Raw genomic sequence first — 26,796 nt, 5'->3', positions numbered from 1 at the left:
AATTCTAAAGTCATAAGAGTGGACACCATGACCCATCACAATGGCACAAGGAAGACCTTCCCTAACAAAAATCCACTGCAATGACCCAGCTGTGATGGATGTTCCCATTTGTGAATCTGTACCACGTAGGGGTAGCCCATTTGGGTGTGCTGCAGAATGAGCCAATTATATTCCTAGAGAGGTCCAGTGGATTGGAGATGGAGTGTGCTCCATGGCTCTGGCCCAGACAGGGAAGAAGGCCAATCCACATCCATGACCCGGATGTGGGCATCCCAATCATGAACCCTGAAACCAGGCACTGAAAGGGATCTAGCCCCAAGATACTGGCCTCTGTAACAGTTGAGTCACTAAAAGTAGAGCTTGCACTCAATTGTTTTTATACTTGACAACGACCTTTGATTTACACTGTCTGCTTATTGTAACTTTTCAGAGTTCCATGCAACTTAAGCAACTTTGGAGACCCAATTAAAGCATAAGTGTCACTGTTGGTAAGAGGTTTAGATGAATTAGTGAAATTGAATTATTTGTCCATTAACCACTATTCTGCATCTGGAGCACGAACAGTTAACATCTCTCTCTCTCTCAGCACTATCTGCATAGGAAAGAGCATAATCTTTGTTTTCACATTTGAAATGGCAATTGCGAGTAAGGCCTTGCAATGCAGAATCCTAGTCTTCAAACGATTGGCCAGGCTTGTTATAAGCATGATAAAATTTGCAGTATGCGACCACATCCAGAAGTTTACTTTGAAAATATTCACCTAACTTGTCCTTAACATCTGAATAACCAAATTCACACAGGTCTCTATCTGGGAAAAGTTGCTGGACCATTCCATACACATAAGCACCAGCCTTAGACGAGAAATCCATGTTTAGTTAAATCACCTTAAGTTCTGTGTACAATAAAATGTTGTTAAAGTTTGTCCATGTGACTGGCCCACTGTTCGTGTCTCTGATCAAATGGGTGGAACGCTGGTGTTATTTACTGAATGTCTGTGTGTGTGTGTGTGTGTGTGTGTGTGTGTGTGTTGGTCCTGGTCCTCCAACTTGTGCAACAAGAAGTCCTTAGTAACATTCAGTTTTTCCACAGATGCATTGACCACCAGCAAAATGCACAATGAGGATTCATAAGCACATAATAAGACCACAAGTGTCACAACTCAAGTGCAACATGTCCACCAAATAAGCATTGGATATTCTGAAGACAACACAAGAATATAGAAAACACAGGGAATGTACTGTGTACGAAATAACTTTGCTACCTGAAACACCTTGCCAGTGAGGTCCAGATAATGTCTACTGAAGTTTAACTGCTTGCATGGCTGTCCATAAATTTTCCAAGTACTTTAAGAAATGCAGTTGATACATTTCATAATAATGACTGAACCGTAGGTGTTGAGTCATAATACTGTCTGCACCACTGTTGCATCATGCTCTTTACTACTGTTGATCTGTGTCACTATCAACAACAGTGCCAATGCAGTGTTTTATAACTACTACACAAATAAATCAGGCCAAGTACAAGTCAGTTTATTAGTACAATGTCTTCCAGTCTCGCATCTCGATAATCTACAGAACTTGCTGTTAACTTTGTAACTGCAATTGAAATTCAATCCAGAGTAGAATTGCAACTGCCTTGGCAGCCCTCGTATCACAGGTTGTAAACACTGTGCAGATTGCTACACCAGAACCGCATGATTGGCTGCTACTGTTGGAGATAATGATCTCTGCAATGTCATTGTAATCTGGGGTTTTCATCTCTGGTGGGTGTGGCAAAGTAGTCTATCTGCTGTAGGCAACCCCTGTGAATGGCCGCTGAGGCTTGTTCTGTTTGCAGCCTCAAGTGCAGGGCATGCAACCCAAAATACAAAAGAGCTAGAAGGGATGTCTGTCCGGCAGGGGTAGTTGGAGGACTCAACAGTGGGTTATCAAGTTTAATAGGCTGCGTTTATTTGATAGTACCTACATTTCTGGTTGGCTTGGAGCTGTGCTTTTCCATTAAAATCTGAAGGAATTTGTACACTAGTAATAATATTCACATTGCATTCCATATGCATTTAACAGACTATTTGTCATGTCAGTATTGTCGGAGATCATCATCATCATCATCGTCTTAGGGTCAAAACGAGAACCAGTTGCTGTGAGCTGTGACTTGTTCTAATCTGTGGAAACACTACCCAGTGTTTCATGTACCTCTGCCTTGACATATTTGTCTCTTCATGTGGTTCAAAAACTTGCTGGTGTCGTTATCAAAAATTCCTTTTTCATCAAAAATGAAGCCATCTTCAAGATGTTTTAATTTGGAATAGCGTTCATAGGAAGTAGAGTATTTTGGAGCCTGTGTATGGAATCATATTTATTAACTCATTGGCATCTCCCAAAGGAACATGGTCACTGCCAGAATTGAATTTAAGCGAATCATTGTAGTTAATGCATGCACTGAATAACTTTAGCATGTCATCACTTTGGAAAATATCCACTGTATTTCTTCAGAATATTCTGTCATGTTAAGTGGCTGTGGGTAATGAATAAATCCAGTATGTTAATAGATTGCAGTAGGGCCACAGTGACTATTGCAATCACCCAGAAGTCATACACTTTTTCAACTTATTTGTAGGGCTCCTGCTTATAAGACGAAGGAGAAAAGCAGAACTTTTCTGTTGAAATATACACCATCATCCTTTACCTTCACATTTATTTAAGCTGTTTTGAACAGAATAATTATATTTTGAAAATAGAAGTTTCAGAGATGGAGAATAAATTTGTAAATGCAGTTCATAATAATTACAAAATAAATGTACAAAAGTAGTTCATTGAATGTATATCACTGTTTTCACTGAGTGAAATACACTTCACTCCTGTATCCAACTGTGATCCACCCCCACTGCCTCCAAACCACCCCCTGTTAACTTTCCAGAATTTCTTAACCTCGAACCTTGCCTCGCCATCATTCCCCAAATCCCTCAACATGCAGACTAACCTTACCTCCACGAAAGAACCACAGTCCACTATCTAAAAACTGATCTTGACCTTATAATCCTACCTTATAATCCTACCACCGTTGATTTTGAACTGCAAGAATTATCTGGCAGAAGGACTCTGTCAGCTGTCAGATACTTCCACCTACAAACCTTGCCTCAGTGACACCATTCCAGTAATCCAGCAGGGTCTCCAGTCACTACTCAAATCCTTAGGCCCATCTCAGAACCTGTCCCCACAGTCAATTTCTCTACTTACCGCTACCACTCCCCACACTCCCACCTTCCACATGCTCCCTGAAGTCATAAATCCAACCACCCAGGACGACCCATTGTGGCCAGTTACTGTGCCCCCATTGAGAGAATCTGTGCTCTCATGGACAAACACCTTCAACCTATTACAAAAGATACCAACCTTTTCCTCGACCGACTCTCCACAGTTCCTGTCCCATTACCACACGATGCCCTGCTCGTCACTGTTGATGCCACCTCCCTGTACATTAACATTCCTAATACCCATGGCCTTACTGCTATTGAACACTACCTTTCCAGACACCCTATGGATTCCAAACCAGCAACCTCCTTCCTAGTCACCATGACCAACTATATCCTCTCTCACAATTACTTCTCCTTTGAAGGCATTACCTACAAAAAAGTCCAGGGTACGGCTATGGGCACCCGCATGGCACTATCCTATGCCAACCTATTCATGGGCCATCTAGAGGAATTCTTCCTAAAAACTAAGAATCCTAAACCCCTCACCTGGTTCAGATTCATTCATGACATCTCTGCTGTCTGGATTGAAGGTGAGGAACCCTATCCGCATTCCTCCAGAACCTCAACAACTTCTCCCCCATTTGCTTCACCTGGTCCTGCTCAATGCAACAAGCCACCTTCCTAGATGTTGACCTCTACCTCAGAGATGGCTAAATCAGTACTTCCGTCCATATCAAACCTACTAACCACCAGCAATACCTTCACTTAGACAGCTGCCACACATTCCATACCAAGAAGTCCCTTCTGTACATCCAAGCCACCTGTGGTTGTTGCATCTGCAGTGACTAGCAGTCCCTATCAAAATATACTGAAGGTCTCACTGAAGCCTTCACTGACTGTAATTATCCTCCCAAGCTTGTACAAAAACAAATCTTTCCAAAGTCCCACAGTCCGGCCAGAGAGGAGCTTTCCCCTCGTAACTCAGTATCATCTGGGGCTGGAGCCAGGGTTTTGATTACCTCTCGTTGTGCCCTGGAATGAGAAATGCCCTGCCCACTATCCTTCCCACCCCTCCTACAGTGGTATTCTGCCGTCCACTGAACATGCACAATATACTTCTCTGTCCTTACACAACCCCTGCTCCCAATCCCTTACCTCATGGCTCATACCCCTGTAATAGACCTAGATGCAAGACCTGTCCCACACATCCTCCTACTACCACCCACTCCTGTCTGGTCACTAACATCACCTAGCCCATCAAAGGCAGGGCTATCTGTGAAACCAGTCATGTGATTTACAAGCTAAGCTGCAACCACTGTGTTGCATTCTATGTAGCCGACAATCTGTCTGTCCGGATGAATGGCCACCGACAAACTGGGGCCAAAAACAAGTGGACCACCCTGTTGCTGAACACACTGCCAAACATGATATCCCTCATTTCAGTGACTGATTCACAGCCTGTGCCATATGGATCCTTCCCACCAACACCAGCTTTTCTGAATTGAATTGCGCAGCTGGGAACTTTCCCTGCAGTACATCCCACATTCCCGTAACCCTGCTGGCCTCAACCTTCGTTAGTCACTGTCCTCACCCATCCAGCCCCCTCCCTGTTCTCATTCCAGCACTACACAGCTGTCATTTCACCGCCACACCCAGTCTTTTAATTTCTTTTTATTTCTCTTTTTACCACTGCTGCCCCCCCCCCCCCCCTTCCAACTTCTCTCCTGCCCTCCATCTAAACTGCAGCACTTCACTCTTCGCCAGGCCCCACCATACTATCCCTCCCCCTCCCCGCCCCAGCTTCCTCCTTACCCCCACCCAGTTGCCACTCCCATCATGCACTGGTGCTGCTGCTCGCAGTGTTGTTTCAGTTGTCTGAGGCTGCAGATGTGTGTGCAAGTTGGGTTTGCGTGAGTGTGTGTGTGTGTGTGTGTGTATGTGTTTGTATTGTGACAAAGGCCTTAATGGCCGAAAGCTATAACTGTGTGAACCTTTTTGTTGTGCCTATTGCGACTCAGAATCTCTACTGTATGGTGAGTAGCAACTTTCCGTCTCTTATTAGATATTGTTACACTTCATCCTGGATTTTTCATTGTTTGATTGTTGTTTGAAATACACTTTCATATTATATTGCTTGAAACAGTCGGATAGACACAACCCTACTTTACCTTCTACAGACCCCCCATCTGGTCTCTCTGCTTGTCATTTTCGTTAAAATCGTCACCTGCTTTCTCGAGAATTTGTTTTCCATGAATTTAAACAGGTTGCTTCATTAGTGAGATACAGGCTTAAATTCTTTGTAGAAAATGTAGGAATTGACCAAACACATCATAAATATATGAAAAAATACCTTCTTCGACCACTTCTTTCTTTGTCATTCAAAGTAATAGATCACCAGCTGATCTTGATCAACACTAGTTTTATTTGTATTATAAGCAAGTATAAGATCGGGTTAGCTTTTCTACCATTTTAGCTTTGGATTTTTTTGTTGGTGACTCTACTTGTCATGCTGTGTTTTGTATATAGGGCAAACACATCCCTAGTGTCTTTACAGTGAAGTGCTAACAGGGAGTTTTTTCTCTAGTGTGCTGTTTGACCTCTTCTTAGTTTATTTTGTCTGAATTCTTGTGGCTGCCCTCTTCTGTTCCTCAGTGCTGTGCCAACAGCACACTTGCCCTCATCAGTCCATCTTTCAAAGAAAACAATGGAAAACCCAGGATGGAATGATGATAGTATTATGGAAAGCGTAGATTGCTACTTACCATATAGTGGAGATGCTGAGTCACAGATAGGCCCTACAAAAAGATCGTGAAACAAGTAAGCTTTCAACCAAAAAGGCCTTCATCAGAATTAGACAACATAAACACAGACATTCACACAAACACTACTCGTACACACATGGCCTCAGTCTCTTGCTGTTCTTTCAAATAACCTTACACTAGTATAAAACCAGCCTGTGTACAGTATGTGGCTCTTACATAGAAAACTTTTGTACAGATGGAGGACTACCGAAACTGCATTATTATCTTTGTTCCCTGCACCATTATACACATCACATTTCTAAACATAACGTGTTGTGGAATTACTAAGAATGAAAATTTATACCACACATTTTTCTTGTTCTTGGTACATGGACATCACATTCTTCCTCTTAAAGGACATAAACTTTTATTAACTGTTAGATTCTGACCAGGTTAAAAACTGCTCTTGACTGTCAGTATAAAGTTACCACAAGAAGGTTGGATTTTGTACAAAGCATCATGGTTGGATTTCGCCTACACTTGTACGAGGGTGAGTCAAATGAAAACTTTAAATATTTTTTTAAATATTATTTATTGTGCAGAAGTGGTACAAAGCAGTATCACTTTTCAACATAATCTACCCCATGCTCAATGCAAGTCCTCCAGCACTTACAAAGTGCATACATTCCTTTAGAAAAAAATTCTTTTGGTAGTCCGCACAACCACTCATGCACCGCGTGGCGTACCTCTTCATCAGAATGGAACTTCTTTCCTCCCATTGCGTCTTTGAGTGGTTCAAACATGTGGAAATCACTTGGGGCAAGGTCTGGTGAGTATAGTGAATGAGGAAGGCACTCAAAATGCAGGTCTTTGATTGTTGCAACTGTTGTACAAGCAGTGTGGGGCCTTGTATTGTCATGTTGCAAAAGGATACCTGCTGACAGCTATCCACATCACTTTGATTGGATTGCAGGCCGCAGATGATTTTGTAGGAGATCTGTGTATGATGCACTGTTGACAGTGGTCCCTCTAGGCATGTAAAGCTCCAAAATGATGCCTTTTTCATCCCAAAAGAGAGTCAGCATAACCTCCCCTGCTGATGGTTCTGTTCGAAACTTCTTTGGTTTTGGTGATAAGGAATGGCGTCATTCCTTGCTCACTCTCTTCATTTCCGGTTGGTGGAAGTGAACCCAGGTTTCGTCACCAGTAACGATTCTTGCAAGGAAGCCATCTCCTCGTTCAAAGCGCATTCTTCACAAGCATCAACGCGTCATTCTCGCATTTCAACTGTCAGCTGCCGTGGCACCCATCTTGCAGACACTTTGTGAAACTGGAGCACATCATGCACAATGTGGTGTGCTTACCCATGACTAATCTGTAAACATGCTGCAATGCCATTCAGTGTCACTCGGCAGTTTTCCTTCACTATGGCTTCAACTGCTGCAATGTACTGTTGAGTCACAACTCGTTATGCCTGACCTGGACGAGGAGAATCTTCCACTGAAGTCACACTATTTGCAAACTTCGTACTCCATTCGTAGACTTGCTGCTGTGACAAACATGCATCACTGTACTGAACCTTCATTCGTTGATGAATTTCAGTAGGTTTCACACCTTCACTATGCAAAAATCGAATAACAGAACACTGTTCTTCCATGGTGCATGTTGCAAGTGGGGCAGCCATCTTTAAACTGATACTGTGACAGTATGTGTGCATCTGCACTATGCTGCCACTTACAGCCCATTCTGCATGCTATTTGTAGCATGCTTATCAACTTACAGGATAATGGCGCGAAATTTCAATTTGTTATTACAAATTTAAGCTTTTCATTTGACTCACCCTTGTAATTGTCATTGTTATTCACATGGAGCATAAAGTAAATTGATCTAAGTCTGTCTCTCCTCAAGATTTTTGTAGGTAATGATGAATCTAAAAGTAGCTCATTGCTCCAGTGGTCTGTGATAATTGATTTGTGCACAAGGCTCATGTGAATAATAGTAACAAAAAACTGATGCACTTCATGTACCTTCACCGCAGGTCGACTGACACGAAGTGACGTGGGGCTGTTTGATTTTGTGTCCCCAATTTAGACATAATTGATCCTGTATAGCAGTTTGTTTCAGTTTTCACATTCCTGTCAATAAACAGGCCCCAACAGCTTTCAGCACACAAAGGAGGCGAAACTTATACTTTAAAATACAAGTAGCTGGGATCAAATGTGGTTCATTTACCCGGGCAACGAGTTGCTTTGAGTCCCCTACCATTGTTGTGTTCTACCCTGTCGAATGGGAGCTTCACATTTTTCTAATTCATTTGACAATTCATTTCCATTTTCAAGGGACTTATTGCTACCTTCAAAATACGAGACGCAAGTCAAAGCTACAGTGATTGTAAATATGATACCTATTTGCATTGACTGATCTATAAACATAAGTTTACCATGTCTTCCAGGACTACAGTCATTGATTTCTGATCCAGATTCTTTGAGCAACATCACAATTTCTTCTTCATTGAAATTGTCCCCATTTTCCCAACAAACTTTTGCGATTGAGGCAACAGCGGAACACACGGCAAAAACAAAGCAGGTATATCCATCTAGTGGCTCTTCAAGTGCTAAAAGAATGAATGCTGCACAGGAAAGCAGTGCTCGGAGATTCTCCAAGCATCGACTGTTAGGGAAATCACAGTATGCTCGTAGTTTGCACAGCAGCAAACAGAATACTTTAATACAGGGACAGGAAACACCTTTAGATCACTCCGCCTTGAAATTTCGAAGTAACGTCAGCTTGTGCGCCCGGCACTGATAGTAACTAAGCTAGTCTCCAACTTTTGTGTTTGAAGAGTTGAAACATTTTATAGAAACTACAGTGCTGTAGGAGTATATCTCATCTCTCCACTTTTGCATTCTCGTATCAGCGGGTTCAGTCTGTCATGTGTTAGTCTCCAGTCAGAGTGCACGAGCAGAACACTTGATGATGTCAGAATGTGTGCCAATGCTGTAGTGTCATGAGTAGCAGTTCATTGTACAACGGTGTGTTCTAGAATTCTGCAGTGTTTAAAAAAACAATGGAGTTGGACACATCATTCACTGATTTGATATTGGAAGAAAATACTTTTACGATAGTCAGTTTATTCAGTGAGCATGACTATATTGCAAAATTCCTGATGTGTCTTGTACCACTGTGATAAATTCTTCAATGTACATGGCTCATTGCAGGCACAAGAAACACAAACTAATTTGTGGTGCAAGTACATGATCCGTTGGACGCTGTTATTGCCACCTGCATTCACCTCCCGAAATGCTTGCTGCCAGAACACTTTCATATCTCGCTCAACAGGCTTGTATTGCATGCTGCAGGGGAAACCCTGTTCAACACTGACTGCCTCGGCCCACTCACTCAGGCCACGGCCATACACATGTTCTACAAGGATGTAAGTTAACATTTGAAGAAGGTTATCTAGTGGTTTCAGAGAGGTACCAGCGTGGGTGAAAAGTGAAAGATATAAAAATAATAAAGCTGATATGATAATGGAAAATTATAGACCATATATATACAAACATTGGTATGTGAAGACAAGCTCATCTCTTGAACTCTCACATTCTTTGCCATGCCTTATGTGCACACTCATTATGTATAAAATGCACATATCCAGTATGTGAACATAAAAAACAGTCTTACATATACTAAATAGCAGATAACAGTCCAGGAAAGAGGGGCAACAGAAAAGAGGGAAGAAGAACATCACACAAAAGGAAGTTCAAGTAACTTGGGAGGGATAGATGATGGTTTTTGGGGGAGGGGTTGATGTTTCATTGAATAGGAAAGAAAGAGTAGGCCTGGTCTTCACCAAAAGTGGGACAACATGTCCGAATTGAACTAAGCTACTGTTTTTTCTTTTGTGTATCCTCGTGTTGTTGTAATCAATCATTTATTGTACACTGGTATAGGCAGAATACCTTTGTCACTTAAAATATATGTCAGAAAATAGGTTGTTGTTCCTGATTATCATCTACTGTTCATTTAGTGAGTTCCCAAATTGCAGTGTTCTATAGTGTAAGAAAACCACAGTAAATTTTGGAAAATATTTATGTCAAGCGCATCATATTGGTATTTTCAGCAGTTCGACAGTATTTACACCCCAACACAGTAACTGCAATTTTTAGATCAAATTACCTGTTGCTTCAAAAGACAGTTATTTATCAGCTTTATTTTACTTTTATTATTGCCAGTAAATTTCATATGAGAAGGTTTAAATAAACAAAAGTTAAAAAGATGCTTGGATCTAACCTTGTTGCATGATGGAATTATCTACTTCTTCATAGTCTTTCTCTTTATACATTATTATTATGATGCATGTTTTACATTCCACTTCTAGTTAAGGCTAAACTTACATTGAAATGCTGATACTGAAAAGTGTTGTGCATATTAGAAATCTTAAGAACAATTTTAGTATTAGAACTAATGAATAGAAGTGATGAAGATTGTTTGTTGTTCAGACACTTGTCTAAAGTAATATATTTCTGTAAGTATTTTAAGCAACAGGCCTGTTTTGGCTTATTGCCATTACCAAATGTCTATTTGGAAGTGATGACGATTTTGCACCTATAGTAAATTTTATCTGTCATGTTTTGGTAAGAATATTACTTTTTGTAGTTATGAGACATATTTTTACAGTTTAATTTTGAAGGTCTTTACTACAAAACTATACATTGTAAATATATAGGATCGTAGTAAAGAACTGTCAAAATATGTGACAAAAACGTCACTTGATAACGGCAGTAAGCCAGAACAGGCCTGTCGTGTAAAATATTTAAAGAACTGTATCCCCTTATTGTGTCTAGTTGTGGAAAAACCATTTTCACATGTCTAAAGAAAAATCAGTAGTATGGAAAATAACTAATTTTCAAAAATTACTTAAATTTGTGGGGAAACAATAAATTAAAGTGAACAAAGAATACCAGACACCCATAGATGACTGATTTGTGGTGCACATACACACATAACACCATAGAGATGTCAGTAGCTGTTGAGCTTTCACTTTTCACACACACACACACACACACACACACACACACTACTTCAGGGATTAAAACTACTGATACCCAGGAATAACAAGGTATCCTCCTCATGTGTACAAAATAGCACTAATTAAAAGAACTCCCCCCCCCCAACATACAAACAAGTGTGTGTGTGTGTGTGTGTGTGTGTGTGTGTGTGTGTGTGTGTGTGCGTGCGGGGGGGGGGGGGGGGGGCATTTCTTTTACTTAGTGTTACTTTGTACACGTGAGGAGGAGACCTTGTTATTTCTGGCTGTCATTATTTTAACCCCTGGAGATGATGGCAGTGACAGCTGTCAAAAGCCTGAGAATTATAACTCAGCTATCATTACTTAAAAAGCCAGAGGTTTTCATTCTAGTCTCTATGTGGTGATGTGTGTGTCAGAGCATCGCACATCAATCCTCTGTAGAAGAATGCACGATATTCCTTATTTTTATTGATTTTTTCTTAAGTCAATTTCAGTAATAGATTTCTTATAACAATGCAAGAGCTGCTTTGTTTTGTGATATTAGAGATTTTTTTTGGACAGATTTTAGGAAAACAAAAGTAAAGACTGATTGTGAGATTTTAACTTGTGAGTGTTTGAGGAATGCTTATGTGCTATAATAGATATCCTCCTTGTAATCTTTGGGGTGTCCACATGTTAATTCCATATTTTTTTCTTTTTCCTTTTTAAGTTTCACAAGTAAAGCTTGTGTTAAATTCAATAAAAATGTTTAACTGGGACTGATCAATCACTGAGACTGATCAGTCGTGTAAAATTTTTGTAAGTGGTCTTCATCTTATTTGATTCCCTACCTACATCAACATTGATATTGATCAGTAGTAGTGTAACATTTAATTCTGTGATTTTGAATACATAGTTTTTCTGAAAGACCACAAAAGTATTCTTGTTTTCTTTGTGGTGTCATCGTGCAGTTATCGTTGAGGTGCATGGTGGACAATGTCATAAAAAAAAAGTTTACTGCTGCTGGAGAGGATTGCTCTCTGTTTGCTCAGAAGTATTTCTGTTTTTTGTTTTACATAGAGAGAGAGAGAGAGAGAGAGAGAGAGAGAGAGACTAGCATACTGTGTAGTGGACAGTTATGACCAGCAGATCCTCAAGTCATAAATGAGGGCTCACTTAAACTAAACGTTTGTGTGCCATACTTACTGTGTCATATTTCCCAAAAACAAGTTGTTGTTCTGTCATAAGTTCCTCCCTTATTCATAATTGTGAGCAAAAATCGAGTTTCAATTGATTGAAATGCACCAGAAAGGCACCGTATGTACACTTGACAAGGGCAACATGTGGATGTCCCCACTGTAGTAGTTGAACTCAAAATGTCACAGTGATCAAACAATTTACTGCAGCAGTTGAACATAAAATGTCACAGTGATCAAAAAATTTACTGCAGTAGTCGAACGTAAAATATCACAGTGATCATATAATTCAGAGTTTTGCCACAGTCAGTTCCATGTCTAAATCTATTAATCTTAAAATGTAATTTGACATAAATGTAGAGTTCTATAGATAAATCATCTTCATATGCTGTAGAATCAATACATCTCCATATATTAAAGCCCCCCCCCCCCCCCCCCCCCAATGAACCATGGACCTTGCAGTTGGTGGGGAGGCTTGCATGCCTCAGCGATACAGGTAGCCGTACCGTAGGTGCAACCACAACGGAGGGGTATCCGTTGAGAGGCCAGACAAATGTGGGGTTCCTGAAGAGGGGCAGCAGCCTTTTCAGTAGTTGCAGGGGCAACAGTCTGGATGATTGACTGATCTGGCCTTGTAACATTAACCAAAACGGCCTTGCTGTGCTGGTACTGTGAACTGCTGGAAGCCAGGGGAAACTACATACATAATTTTTCCTGATGGCATGTATGGTTAAATGATGATGGTGTCCTCTTGGGTAAAATATTCTGGAGGTAAAATAGTCCCCCATTCGGCTCTCCAGGCGGGGACTACTCAGGAGGACATTGTTATCAGGAGAAAGAAAACTGGTGTTCTATGGGTTGGAGCGTGGAATGTCAGATCCCTTAATCGGGCAGGTCAGTTAGAAAATTTAAAAAGGGAAATGGATAGATTAAAGTTAGATATAGTGGGGATTACCGAAGTTTGGTGGCAGGAGGAACAAGACTTTTGGTCAGGTGAATACAGGGTTATAAATACAAAATCAAATAGGGGTAATGCAGGAGTAGGTTTAATAATGAATAGGAAAATAGGAATGCAGGTAAGCTACTACAAACAGCATAGTGAATGCATTATTGTGGCCAAGATAGATACGAAGCCCATGCGTACCACAGTAGTACAAGTTTATATGCCAACTAGCTCCGCAGATGACTAAGAGATTGATGAAATGTATGATGAAATAAAAGAAATTATTCAGATAGTGAAGGGAGACGAACATTTAATAGTCATGGGGGACTGGAATTCGATAGTAGGGAAAGAGAGAGAAGGAAACGTAGTAGGTGAATATGGATTTGGGGGAAGAAATGAAAGAGTAAGCCGTCTGGTAGAATTTTGCACAGAGCATAACTTAATCATAGCTAACACTTGATTCAAGAATCATGAAAGAAGGTTGTCTACATGGAAGAAGCCTGGAGATACTAGAAGGTATCAGATAGATTATATAATGGTAAGACAGAGATTCAGGAACCAGGTTTTTAATTGTAAGATATTTCCAGGGGCAGATGTGGACTCTGACCACAATGTATTGGTATTAACTGTAGATTAAAACTGAAGAAACTGCAAAAAGGTGGGAATTTGAGGAGATGGGACCCGGATAAACTGAAAGAACCAGAGGTTGTACAGAGCTGCAGGGAGAGCATTAGGGAACGACTGACAAGAATGGGGGAAAGAAATACAGTTGAAGAAGAATGGGTAGCGTTGAGAGACGAAATGCTGAAGGTAGCAGAGGATCGAGTTGGTAAAAAGACGAGGGCTAATAGAAATCCTTGGGTAACAGAAGAGATACGGAATTTAATTGATGAAAGGAGAAAATATAAAAACACAGTAAATGAAGCAGGCAAAAAGGAATACAAACGTCTCAAAAATGAGATCGACAGGAAGTGCAAAATGGCTCAGTAGGGATAGCCAGAGGACAAATGTAAGGATGTAGAGGCACATATCACTAGGGGTAAGATAGATACTGCCTACAGGAAAATTAAAAAGACCTTTGGAGAAAAGAGAACCACTTGCATGAATATGAAGAGCTCAGATGGAAACCCAGTTCCAAGCAAAGAAGGGAAAGCAGGAAGGTGGAAGGAGTATACAGAGGATCTATACAAGGGCGATGTTCTTGAGGACAAAATACTAACACGAATTCTTTACAGACGAATGGAAAAACTGGTAGAAGCCGACGTTGGGGAAGATCAGTGTGGATTCTGTAGAAGAGGAAGTAGATGAAGATGAAATGGGAGATATGATACTGCATGAAGAGTTTGACAGAGCACTGAAAGACCTAAGCTGAAACAAGGCCCCAGGAATAGGCAACATTCCATTAGAACTACTGATAGTGTTGGGAGAGCCAGCCCTGACAAAACCCTACCATCTGGTGAGCAAGATGTATGAGACAGGCGAAATACCCTCAGACTTCAAGAAGAATATAATAATTCCAATCCCAAAGAAAGCAGGTGTTGACAGATGTGAAAATTACTGAACTATCCATTTAATAAGCCATGGCTGCAAAATACTAACACGAATTCGTTACAGACGAATGGAAAAACTGGTAGAAGCCGACGTCGGGAAGGATCAGTTTGGATTCTATAGAAATGTTGGAACACGTGAGGTAATACTGACCCTACGACTTATCTTGGAAAATAGATTAAGGAAAGGCAAACCTGCATTTCTAGCATTTGTAGACTTAGAGAAAGCTTTTGACAATGTTGTCTGGAATACTCTTTCAAATTCTGGAGGTGGCAGGTGTAAAATACAGGAAGCAAAAGGCTATTTACCATTTGTGAAGAAACCAGATGGCAGTTACAAAGAGTCGAAGGGCATGAAAGGGAAGCAGTGGTTGGGAAGAGAGTGAGACAGGGTTGTAGTCTCTCCCCGATGTCATTCAATCTGTATATTGAGTAAGCAGTAAAGGAAACAAAGGAAAAGTTCGGAGTAGGCATTAAAATCCATGGAGAAGAAAAAAAATTTGAGGTTCGCCGATGACATTGTAATTCTGTCAGAGACAGCAAAGAACTTGGAAGAGCAGCTGAACGGAATGGACAGTGTCTTGAAAGGAGGATATAAGATGAACATCAACAAAAGCAAAACGAGAATAATGGAATGTAGTCGAATTAAATCGGGTTATGCTGCGGGAATTGGATTAGAAAATGAGACACTTAAAGTAGTAAATGAGTTTTGCTATTTGGGGAGCAAAATAACTGATGGTCGAAGTAGAGAGGATATAAAATGTAGACTGACAATGGAAAGGAAAGCATTTCTGAAGAAAAGAAAATTGTTAACATAGAGTATAGATTTAAGTGTCAGGAAGTCTTTTCTGAAAGTATTTGTATGGAGTGTAGCCGTGTATGGAAGTGAAAAATGGACGATAAATAGTTTAGACAAGAAGAGAATAGAAGCTTTTGAAATGTGGTGCTACAGAAGAATGCTGAAGCTTAGATGGGTAGATCACATAACTAATGAGGAGGTATTGAGTGGAATTGGGGAGAAGAGGAGCTTGTGGCACAACTTGACTAGAAGAAGGGATCGGTTGGTAGGGCATATTCTGAGGCAGCAAGGGATCACCAGTTTAGTATTGGAGGGTAAAAGTCATAGAGGGAGACCAAGAGATGAATACACTAAACAGATTAAGAAGGATGTAGGTTGCAGTAGTTATTTGGCGATGAAGAACCTTGAACAGGATAGAGTTGCATGGAGAGCTGCACCGAACCAGTCTCTGGACTGAAGACCACCACCGCCACAACAACAACAACAACAACATATTAAAGTTGCTTTTATTTAGTTTTTGATGTTTGGGCTGAGGTACTTCTTTGTTAATCAGGCAGTACAAACTATTTTGTTGGAGGATTCCTAGAGTGCTCAAACTGATTGTGAGTGCAGATGTTGGGAGTCCTCAGACAGCACAGTCCTTTGGTTGAGTCTTATTATCTTACCACAAAGACTATTGTGCATTCTTTTATTATGCAGTTTATATTATATTTAATTATTCATCACTTAACACTTTTTTCCACTTTATTGGTTAAGTGTGTCCCCTGCCCTCTACTGTCCAGTCATATTGAGTGTCTGGTTTATGAAAATTTTCTTCAGCATATGTGCTTTCACAACTATCCTCTTTGTTTTGGCCAAATTCTAACACTACTTTATCAACGCCTTCATAAATTCTGGTAGCTGAGTCTTATTTCCCTTGCCTTCTTATGAATGAAATTGTTGTTTGAAAAATCAAAATTCAATGTAATGAAGGCTCTATTTAACTGTAATGCTCAGGGATTTGAACCCTACTAACATTTGACCATATTGTAAGAAATAAAGTAATATTCAGAAAAAAAATGTGGGGTTCTCACTACCAACAATATGTAGAATAACTGTTGTTGGCTTAGTGCCTTTTGATGTGAAATCATTTTCATTTCTATTATGTAAAAAAAGGTAAGGGATGTTGCTATCCTGAAACATCAGAAATGAAAATCCCCTGAAAAATATGACGTAGCACAAAATTAATTGGGAAGGAAAGAAAAATATTGTATTCATTGTATTATCTGTAATCTTCAATATGATAATGAAATATCCTGGGAGACACAACAGCTTGCCATATAGAGCAAGGATTGAACAGTGTATAACATTAAACAAAGTATTGAACTGTATCTGTGCTTCTGGTGTTGCATTGTCTAGCAAGCACATGAACATTCGATCATTAGTTGTGCCTTTTTCATCCACTACCAAAATGAAGTTGGACCTTGACCAATACGTTATTTTCCTAAAGAACAATTGATTCAGCAGATTATTAAACAAGAACCAATTTAGGAAGAGAGAGTGGATACATCAGGAAGTAAACACTGTGTATAACATTTTATTAACAGTTTAAAAACTATTTTGTTAGAATAGAATCTTAAACAGAGCTGTTCTAATAATTCACATAATTACACAAAACAAACTTGATGATAAAAAGTTCAGTGGTACAATCTCCTCTCTCTCTCTCTCTCTCTCTCTCTCTCTCTCTCTCTCTCTCTCTCTGAAAATCACACATTGTTGTAGAAAACAGTTAGCAGGAAGTGTGATCTATTTTCTGATTGGTTAGAGACCTAAGGGTGTCTGTCTTGAAAACTTTCCAAAGATATCAAATGCCATAGGAAGAGTGAAGAAAGTGGTGAGAGGGGAAGATGATGCAATTCCATTTTGTGTGCCTTGCAGTTTATCAAAATGTATTTCTGCTTGCTTCACTCTTTCTATGACTTAAATCATTTTCTGGATGAAATAGCGTATCTTAAGCCTTAACCTGTAAGAGCCAAGGAATAATAGCCATGAATTTTATATTACCCTTTACAGGAAGCATTACATTGAAACTCCTTAATATTTTTGACCACAGGGTGAAGATTTGTCTGCAGCAACACTTCCCTGGCAGCAACTACTCACAGCACCACCACAGCAGACATTATTGATAGAACGGATGCACTCTGGTGCAAGACGATTTGTTGTTTTGGATTTTGGTTGCCCAGTCCTCCTCACAGACCTTATGGTTCCTGCTTGTTCAGATCTGGTCTCACTGTCTGTTGATATCTGGTGCCGTGGTGAAGAATCTGATGGACAGCGGCTTGTGGTGGCATCTGATATAGGCAGCAAGGCACTTGTCATGAGCGACCTTCAGCCACCACCTATATGCCGCTTCCTCAAGGTAATTGTTGTGGATTTGATATTTAGTTTCATATTTAAAGTTTTGTATTGCATTGAACTGCGTAATATAAGTCATATGAGATATGCCTTAGTTGCATAATAATTCAGTAAAGGTTGCTGTTAATGGTAAGTCATTGTTTCTTATAGCTTGTATTACTGTGTCCTTTTTATAATGTGATTCTTTTAATGATTACTTATTGTTTGCATTAGTGATGCTTCCACAAGGCTAGAAAAAGAAAGCAAAAAGTCTACAGTGGGAGAGAAAAGGGAGTGCAGAAGGGGAGAAGTACGCTCTTTCTCTGCGAGGAGTATATGGTGGAAGGGAAGTGAAAACCTTTAACTAGTTTGTGTGGGAGATGTGCTCTACTGATGTAATTGCTAGTGTACTTTGTGTGGAAAGCAGGGAGAAAGTCAGTTGAGCACACAGCTTTTTAACTTGTCACGTACAGTCAGTTATGTACGTTCCTGGTTTTGATCTTCCGAGAAGATTCTGGACAAGATTAAACAGAATAAGGTTTGGAACGGGCCTCTAAACTGAACAACAAAATGGGCTGTTGCAAGGAATCTTTTCTGTGAATGCGGCAAACTTCAAACTATGGATCATGTTGCAAATTGCGTGACTGTTGTTTTAAACGAGGAATAATTAAAGACATCGAGAATGTGTCTGGAGAAACCATCCACTGGATGAGTAATCTTAAGTGTGCTGTTTGACTGTAGTGCATATAGTGTATACCTTACCTCATTAATAGATATGTTTTTTTAAAAAATAATTCCTTTAGGTTTATGATGATTTTTGCTTTTTCAGTTCATATGTACCATCTGTTTGCAGAGTATATATTGTATTTTCCTCTCTTGCTTCCTTTTTTTCATATGTTATTTAGTTCATTATGATGCGTTTTGCTTTGTGATTTAGAGTTTTGCTCAGTTTAACAAGATCGTTGTCAGAAAATGTGATGTCAGTGACAGTGTAATCATGCAACTACTTTGATCTGTAATTCGACAGTTCCTGACGATGCTCTTGTTAAATAGAGTGATCCGGTCATAAAAAATTTTGGTTGCAATTTGTGGCTGTCCTATAAACTTAGATACTGTATTGTTGTCGTCTTCAGTCCAGAGATTAGTTTGACGGACTATTCCATTTTGTGCAAGCCTCTTCAGCTCTGCATAGCTGCTTCAACCTACTGGATGTTTATAATTAAACTGACAGTGTTCTGAGTGCTGCAGTTTGAGCTGTGTACATAGCAGGAAGCTGAAACATCGTAGATATGTTCATTAATTGGTACTCTTGTGGAGTATGCTGGGAAAAAAATTATTATTCCACTTTCTGCCATCAGGTGAAAATATGGTGTTGTAAGCAGTCAGGATGAGGTGTGGGTACCAAAAAAAGGAGAGGAAAGATCAAACAGATGATAACAGTGGTTCTGACATGCTTATTAATATTTGGTTACAAATTACAATGTTTTCATTGTATGATATTGCAAAGCCTGTGTTGTTCAGAAGTATGATACAGTGTTGCTTCGGACATGCGTGCATGAAATGTATTCACTGTTGTGAATGTGGACAGCCACCAGCTGTATAATGGAGTGACGACAATGAAAATTTGAGCTGGAATGAGACTCAAACCCGGATTTTCCACTTATTTCAAACAGTTGCTTTACCATTTGGCTATCTGAGCATGATTCACAGTCAAACACAAACTTCCACATGTCATCTGTCACATGTCTACAACCTGCACTCATACATTCATTTTTTTATTCCCTTACACGGGGGAGATTTTAATTGAAAGTCACTACCTGGTTTCTGCGGATGAATACGATATTGCAGTACCTGTGTCGTTCAGAAGTACAATGTAAGGTTTTTTCATGAATGAAGGCATGTATGAGTGCAGACTCTAGACACATGGTTGACAACATATGGAAGTTTGGGTCTTTCTGTGAGTCATGCTTGGATAGTCTTGGTAAGGTGACCACTTGCGTTAAACGGGAAATCTGGATTAGATTCCTGGTTCACCACAAATTTTTATTGTCGTCATTTCATTATAGAGCTGATTGTTGTCCATATTAATTGCAAATACATTTCACGTTTTCATTACAGCCTCCTGTACATCCGTACATCCGTAACATGGCATGGTCAACAACTGCTCTCAGCATATCTGGTTTAATCAGAGTGATGTGTCATTGTATCCTATCCTTCAGATCAGGAAGAGTCTGGATGTGTCCCTGATAGACGTGATCTTTCAGATACCCCACAACCAGAAGTCACGTGGACTTAGGTTGGGGGGTCTGGAAGATCACACATCTTGAAATTGCCTGGAGATGATGCTCTCATTACCAAGGGTTTCTCAAAGCAAATCTTTCAACTGGCAAGCAGCATGTGGTGTTGCCCCATCTTGCATGAAAATAATGGCGAGTACATAATGGCGTTTTTGCAAAGCTGGAATCGTGTTTTTCACAAGGAGGTCCTAATAATGTGCATATGTCGCTGTACACCTAATATGCCCATGAGATGTCCTCTCCTCAAATAAAAGCTAACTGAGAATGGAGGAGCTTGTGAAACCTCGCCAGAGAGCCACTGTAGCTGAATACAGTGAATGTTCCTGCACAACATGTGGCGGAGTAGACCCCATATGCGACAGTTCTGTGCATTCATAGTACCATGCAGAGTAAAATGTACCTCATCTACCTAAAGAATATTCTCTGGCCACATGTCGTCCATTTCCATGAATGCCAAAAAAATGTAGGGCAAAATCACGGTATTATAGCCTATTTTGAGGGTTCATTTCTTGCACATGGTGAATCTGGTAGGGATACCAGTGTCAAATGCGCCAGAAAATCTTTTGAATTGTTGACCTAGGAAGAGAGAATTCCAGTGACACAGCTCGAGCACAGGCTGCAGGATTTGAGGCATGTGTTGCACAGTTGGCTACAGTTACAGCAACTTCATTAACAACTGTCATGGGTGTGGACTATATCTCTTTCTCTCCCCTCTCCCCCGCTCCCTGATTCTTCAGATTTCTTGATCATATTTCTTAGCCCATTTATTGACATGGGGCCTCTTCGTAGTTGCTTCTGTCGGCGATATTCCGTAGTGCGGTGCTGCTATTGCTGCCATTCTGATAAACAACTTTACCAACAGTGCATGGTCTTTCTTCACAATACCCACTGTGTTTCATATGGAAAACTTCAACATTTTTAACTCTTTACACCAACAGTCACTTCACAAGAGAAATAATACATGGCACAGAGTGACGAAAAGCATACTGATGTTTAGACAGGAGGCATTTCACATTCTGACTGCTTACATTGTGATATTTTCACTTGGTGGTGCGAACCAATTAATGAACAAATGAACATGCCTACAATGTTTCAGCATCCTGTGATATATACAGCCAGCAGTGCAGCACTTAGAACAACATTAATTTAATTATAACCAACTTGTTCAACATGTTAACTTGCTTATTGTAGTTAATCCTTGGTCTCTCCCTACTATTTTTAATGTTCACACTTTCCTCCCATACATAATGGATAATTCCTCGATGCCTGTCAATTGTTCCCCTTTATTTAGTGAGATTCTTACATAAATTTCTTTTTCTTCAATTTTATTTAATACTGCCTTATTACTTTGATCTGCCCATCTAATCCGTAGGATTCTCCTATAGCACCACATTTCAAAAGTTCCTATTTTCTTGTTGTGCAAAGTCTTTATCATTTTCACTTCCAGACAAATAGCTTCAGGAGAGACTTCATAGCATTGAAACGTGTCTTAGATGTTGACTTTTTTTGACAAAGTTTTCTTGCTATTGTAAGTCTGTGTTTCATATCCATTTGACTTCTACTATTGTTAGTTATTTGCTCTCCAAATGACAAAAAATGTATTCCACTTTGCATCCCATTGCCTAATTCCATTCCTTCAGCATCACTTGATTCAATTCGACTATGTCCGATTATCCTTGTTTTACTTTTGTAGATGTTCATCTTATCTCTTTTAAAGAAACTACTAATTCCTTTCATCTGATCTAATAAATCATTTGCTTCCTCTTACAGAACTGCAATCCCATCAGTAAATCTTTAACTTTTTGTTTCTTCACCCTGGGTTTTTGTACTTGTTCCATATTTCGCCTTTCCTATGCACCCTGTGTGGGATGAAAAGGAAAGTCTTTTCTTCTAATCCTGTGCAGTAAGTTTCCCCTGACCAGTGGTTCTTTATGACTTTCCCAAAATATACCACTTTTCCTAGACCTCTCCAGTCCTTTTCCTTCACTCCTCTTCCTTCCCCTTCAACCCTTCTGCCTGAAGAAGGTGCCACTGGCTCCAAAAGCTTGCCTAATTACAACCATCATTTGTGTGTATGCTCTGCCACAGCTTGGTGAGTAGATTTTTTATCCATCCAGTTAAATTATTTTGTCAAAAATTGATTGTTTTCGTTAAAAATTAGTTTGAATGATGTAGACAGGTAATTTTGCATCTACATTGTCTTTTCTTTACACTTCATGCAGCGTTTAATTTGCCAGTACCTTTGAAAAAGTGCTTGTCTTAAGTTTAGAGTTCCCTCCATTGTTAGATATTTTAATAAGTGGCTCCAGTTATGTTAATTGAGGTTTTTATGCTCTGTACTTTAAAATTCTGCCAGTAACACTACCATTTGAGGCATATTAAATTATAAAGTAATTTTTAACTTTATCAGTCATGTAAGTTTTATCAGAAAAGAAGTCATATCAGAAATATTTAAGAACTTACCTGCAACTACTTGTGTATTACCACACTTCTCATTACTTACAGCTCTCCAGATATTCTAATAGTGGACCTTTATTGCACTTATAGCAAAGCTTAAACATATTGAGCAAGATAGGAAACAACTTATGTTATTATCATCCGTGTGTTGTAATGGAAATACTGAGATAATCATTCTTCTAAATTCACCCTTGTTATTAGCCACAAATACCGTTAGGGTGTACAAGTATTGGCATATAAGTGTAAGAACCCCTCTGTCCATGAAGGCAATTTTTTTCAGTTGCCATATTCTTATTGCTTGCTCCCGTACAATAAATGATTTTTTGATCTTAGCTTCATTGCTCCAGAAGATTATGCCATATAATAGTATTTTTATACAACAACAATTGAAATGATACGGTGCTACTCACCACATATAAGAGGTGTCAAGTCACAGACACTGTGTGCCAAAAAATAAAATAAAATTGTGAATTAGGGAAGGAGATGGGACTATAATTGGAGGGCACATACTCATCTCCAGTTTTAATACAGTGTATATAAATACAGAAAGCAAAATGAAATCCTTAAAGATTTTTTATTAAGTTGTAAGAAGAGAGACCATGAAATAAAAATTAAATTTAGAAAATAATCAGTTTTGATTCCTACTTTCCATGTGGAAAGTTCAGCTCCTCATCACACAATTTTCAGGATAATACTTAATCTAAAAAGTAAAAATTTTTCATTTCTGTCCTTCCTTTCTCTTTTTCCAGATTACAACCATAGGAAGGTATGGTATGAGCACAACTAGGTGCAAAATTCCCATTGGATCTTTCTACGGTCACATTATAATTTTACCCGGAGAAAATTATGCAAACAACAGTGACGTTAGAGAGGTTTCATCAGATAATATACAGGTGAGCCCTACCTCCATGATTTAAGTTTAGATACAGTATACCATTCAGTAATTGATACATTGACACTAAAAAATCTTGTCATCTGTTGTAGGCCCATCTGCGTATGTTGTCAGCACTCTTTGAAGATATACATTGCAGATACAGTTTGGCATGTGCTAAGTTACAAGAGTTTTTGACACCATTGCTGACATCAGAAATACCTAATGTTGTACATATGTATCATTACCTACAGAGGGGCAGGGAATTTGAAAAACTGTTTCCAACTCAGGAAGGACAGAAAATAATGACATCATTTCATGTAAGTATGTAACAATATCAGTAGAATTTTATGTTCTTATGTACTGTGATATAGGAAATTTCTTGATGGAAATAACAAAAGATGAGGAAAGACACTCATCCACCTGCATCTCAGTGAGAGCTAGCCTGTAGGCTCAATTTGACCAGAAAATATTCTTACTTTCACTATTTTTCTTGTGTAGAAACTCGTATGCAACCTTCTTTCATAGTTTTTTAAACAATCTTTTGCATTCATTGAGCTGTGCACAAAATCCTAACAGGCAGTCTCCCCTTTCATTCCTTTCCCCCAGTCTATTTTCTACTATTTTTCCATTTTTCTTTACCCACTATTGATTTAAAAAATACTCCACTCAGACTTGCAATAAAATTTTTCTAACGTTCACAGAAGAATATGTACTACATAAATGTTTATGCATGTATTTAGAAGTACTTTGTCCTTGAGTGGTAATCTCCAGCACGGTATGATTTTACAATAAAATTAAGTCAACACCATCTCTTTCCTTGAAGTTTTACTCTGGATGGCGTAGGTTTTGTGCTGGAGTCTTTCTGGGAAACATCTTTTTGTCTTTGTGTGTATCCTTCCCTTCCCTTCCCTTCCCTTAATTTTTTCTGTATTATTATTATTATTATTATTATTATTTTAGGCACTGTTCTGATTATTTCTTATTCTCCGATGCAAAGTGAGAGAAAGTATAGTTGACATCACAAACAAACAGAAACACTTTTAGTGTATCATTTGACTTCCCTTGAAAAGATAGCAATAGTAATTGGAATATGAGATTATTTTATTCTATGTCTGTTTTATTGACATTATAGTTGAAAGTGGTGCAGATATTAACTTTGTTTTTGTAAATTATTTTTCCTTGAACTTCTACTTCTGCTGTTATCTAGTCTAAACTTTGTCAACAAAACACTTATATCCGTTCCTCCAGTTTAATAACAACATGTAGTTACTCTTCATTAATAAACACACATTTTAAAGACTTGTTTAGAAACTGGCTTTTCAGATACATCTTTACTATTAGGTCAGGGTGTATACGACTCCGGGAGATCCGGGAAAAACCCAGGAATTTTTTCATCCAGGAAAAAACCAAGAAAAACCTGGGAATTGTTTAGAATTCTGGGAATTTTTCATTGTTTTAGTTTTCAGTTAAATTTTCGTGATTTTGACTGGTAAGAACCAATACTCTAACAAAGGATATTACAGTATCCCGCTTCTGCAGAATAATACTGAAAACACAGTGCTCATACAAGTGTCTGCAATCAGCAAAGTGGGTCAAAGGTTTTAGGAAGAGTATGTAGTGCTTCCTAACAACAAATTACCTCCAATAAGCATGATGTGTCAGCTGTTTACATTAGATTCGTTTGAGCAGTTGCGGGCGTGCTCTTTGAGTCACGTATGAGTAGTACCTTCTCCCAGTTTTGGCTATAGATGTGTGGCTGGGCACCACTATCTAATATTGCTCCGGTTCAGAAATATTGGAGATCCAGGTCTGATCCACAGAGCAGTCTGAGGTGTAGTGGGGGGCGGTTAGTCTCCACGTGACCTGTGTTTACGTTTAGTGATTTTGCTGTTTCCTCTTCATTTATTGCTCTCACATTAAATGAAAACAAAACGGATTTCTGTGGCCAGGAGCTATCAGATGAATTAAAATATGTTTGCATAGTTACGGAAGGCTAAAATGTGTCATTAGTTTCAGGTTTTATTTCCATCTTTTTGACAGTCAAGCATTAATCGCCTTGCAGAACAAGGAAGTTATTTTTGTCAGTTTGCTAAAGAGATTTGGCTTTTATTAATCTTTTGCACTGAGGCAGTCAATTTATTTGAAACGAAGTGTTTAATTTGACACTGTTAACTAGTTTCAACTGTTCGCTGCATTTCAAGTGCACGTTTTCCTTCTTCTAGCTCGTATGGCATTATACCATGATAAAGAACCAAACATGAGATAATACAAGTACTCAAGAAAATTTACATCCGACTCTGGACATATGAATTATTATTTTGCATTTTAGTATGGTTCACGAAATTCTGATGCTTTTGAAGTTTCCTCTAATGTCTTGTTTCTTTTATGACATAATGCAAGATCTTCAATGTTTTACACGTACGAACATGCGCTCTTCCTGCGTCATCGTTGCTGTGCAAGCGCAGTGATGCCTGTTATCTGGCACACTCTGGCAACTGCTGAAATGAACCAATTTCTAACAGGTCACGGAAAAATATTGCGAATGGTGGTTTGAAAAGCGTTACTTTCAAAGTAAATTTCCTTTTACGCAAGATGAATTATGTGCGAGAATGTATGATGAATTTCTTAAATCACAGAGCGTTTCACTCTCAACTCTTTGAGGACGACCTTCTAGACCAATTTCGAGCCCAGAAGATCAGACATTTACGTTGTTACTAAAAATTTTTCTGGTTCATTTGTGTGATGTATCTTAAAGTGTAACATGCTCAAAAAAGATCAACATTATATGTGGAAGCTTAGCTTCTCTTGCAGCTTATTAATCTTAGAGACCAATATTATACGTGAAAGCTTTGTTTTTCTTGTAGCATCACTATGTGTATTAATTTAAACCATTAACTTTTCTTATTTGTGTGTTCGCGATACTTAAGAGTGATCTTGCTATTGGCTGACTACATCACATGTCCTATGCTGTCATCAGCTGGCGAGATCACGTGACATGAGCTATGAATGGCTTAGAAAAGCATGTCGCGATCTCGATTTCTATGCTTCGGAACGTAACATGCGGTGTTTGGTGGAATTCGAATTTATACCTTCGTAACACGAAAATATGCAGTGTACATGTTGGTGCACATCAAATATCTTTCAAAATGTGTTTTTTTCCCCCCTGCATTTCATTTTCTAAAGTGCTGGGAAATTCTACATTGGTGTATAAAACCATAAACATTCAAAGGATTTATAAGTTTTACAGTGCTATGGAAAAGTATACTGTCACTTAACACGGAAAAAGTGTATTTTCAACTGGGAAATCTGGGAATTTTTTTTTCTGGGAATTTTTTTTTCCGTGTCCATGTATACACCCTGTAGGTGTA

General features: G+C 39.1%; 1 protein-coding gene across 1 annotated transcript in view; it reads left to right on the top strand.

Annotated features, from left to right (window-relative positions):
* Positions 1–26,796, top strand: part of LOC126176519 (baculoviral IAP repeat-containing protein 6) — a 329,968-nt gene that overhangs the window by 120,464 nt on the left and 182,708 nt on the right. The window contains exons 24-26 of the mRNA XM_049924030.1: positions 17,520–17,825; positions 23,304–23,447; positions 23,539–23,745. Coding sequence (XP_049779987.1) covers positions 17,520–17,825; positions 23,304–23,447; positions 23,539–23,745 — 657 coding nt within the window. The remainder of the gene's footprint in view (positions 1–17,519; positions 17,826–23,303; positions 23,448–23,538; positions 23,746–26,796) is intronic.

This window comes from Schistocerca cancellata, chromosome 1 (genome assembly GCF_023864275.1).
Source record: "Schistocerca cancellata isolate TAMUIC-IGC-003103 chromosome 1, iqSchCanc2.1, whole genome shotgun sequence".
In the NCBI taxonomy this organism is placed as follows: domain Eukaryota; kingdom Metazoa; phylum Arthropoda; class Insecta; order Orthoptera; family Acrididae; genus Schistocerca; species Schistocerca cancellata.
This window is presented reverse-complemented; position numbering and strand designations above follow the sequence as displayed.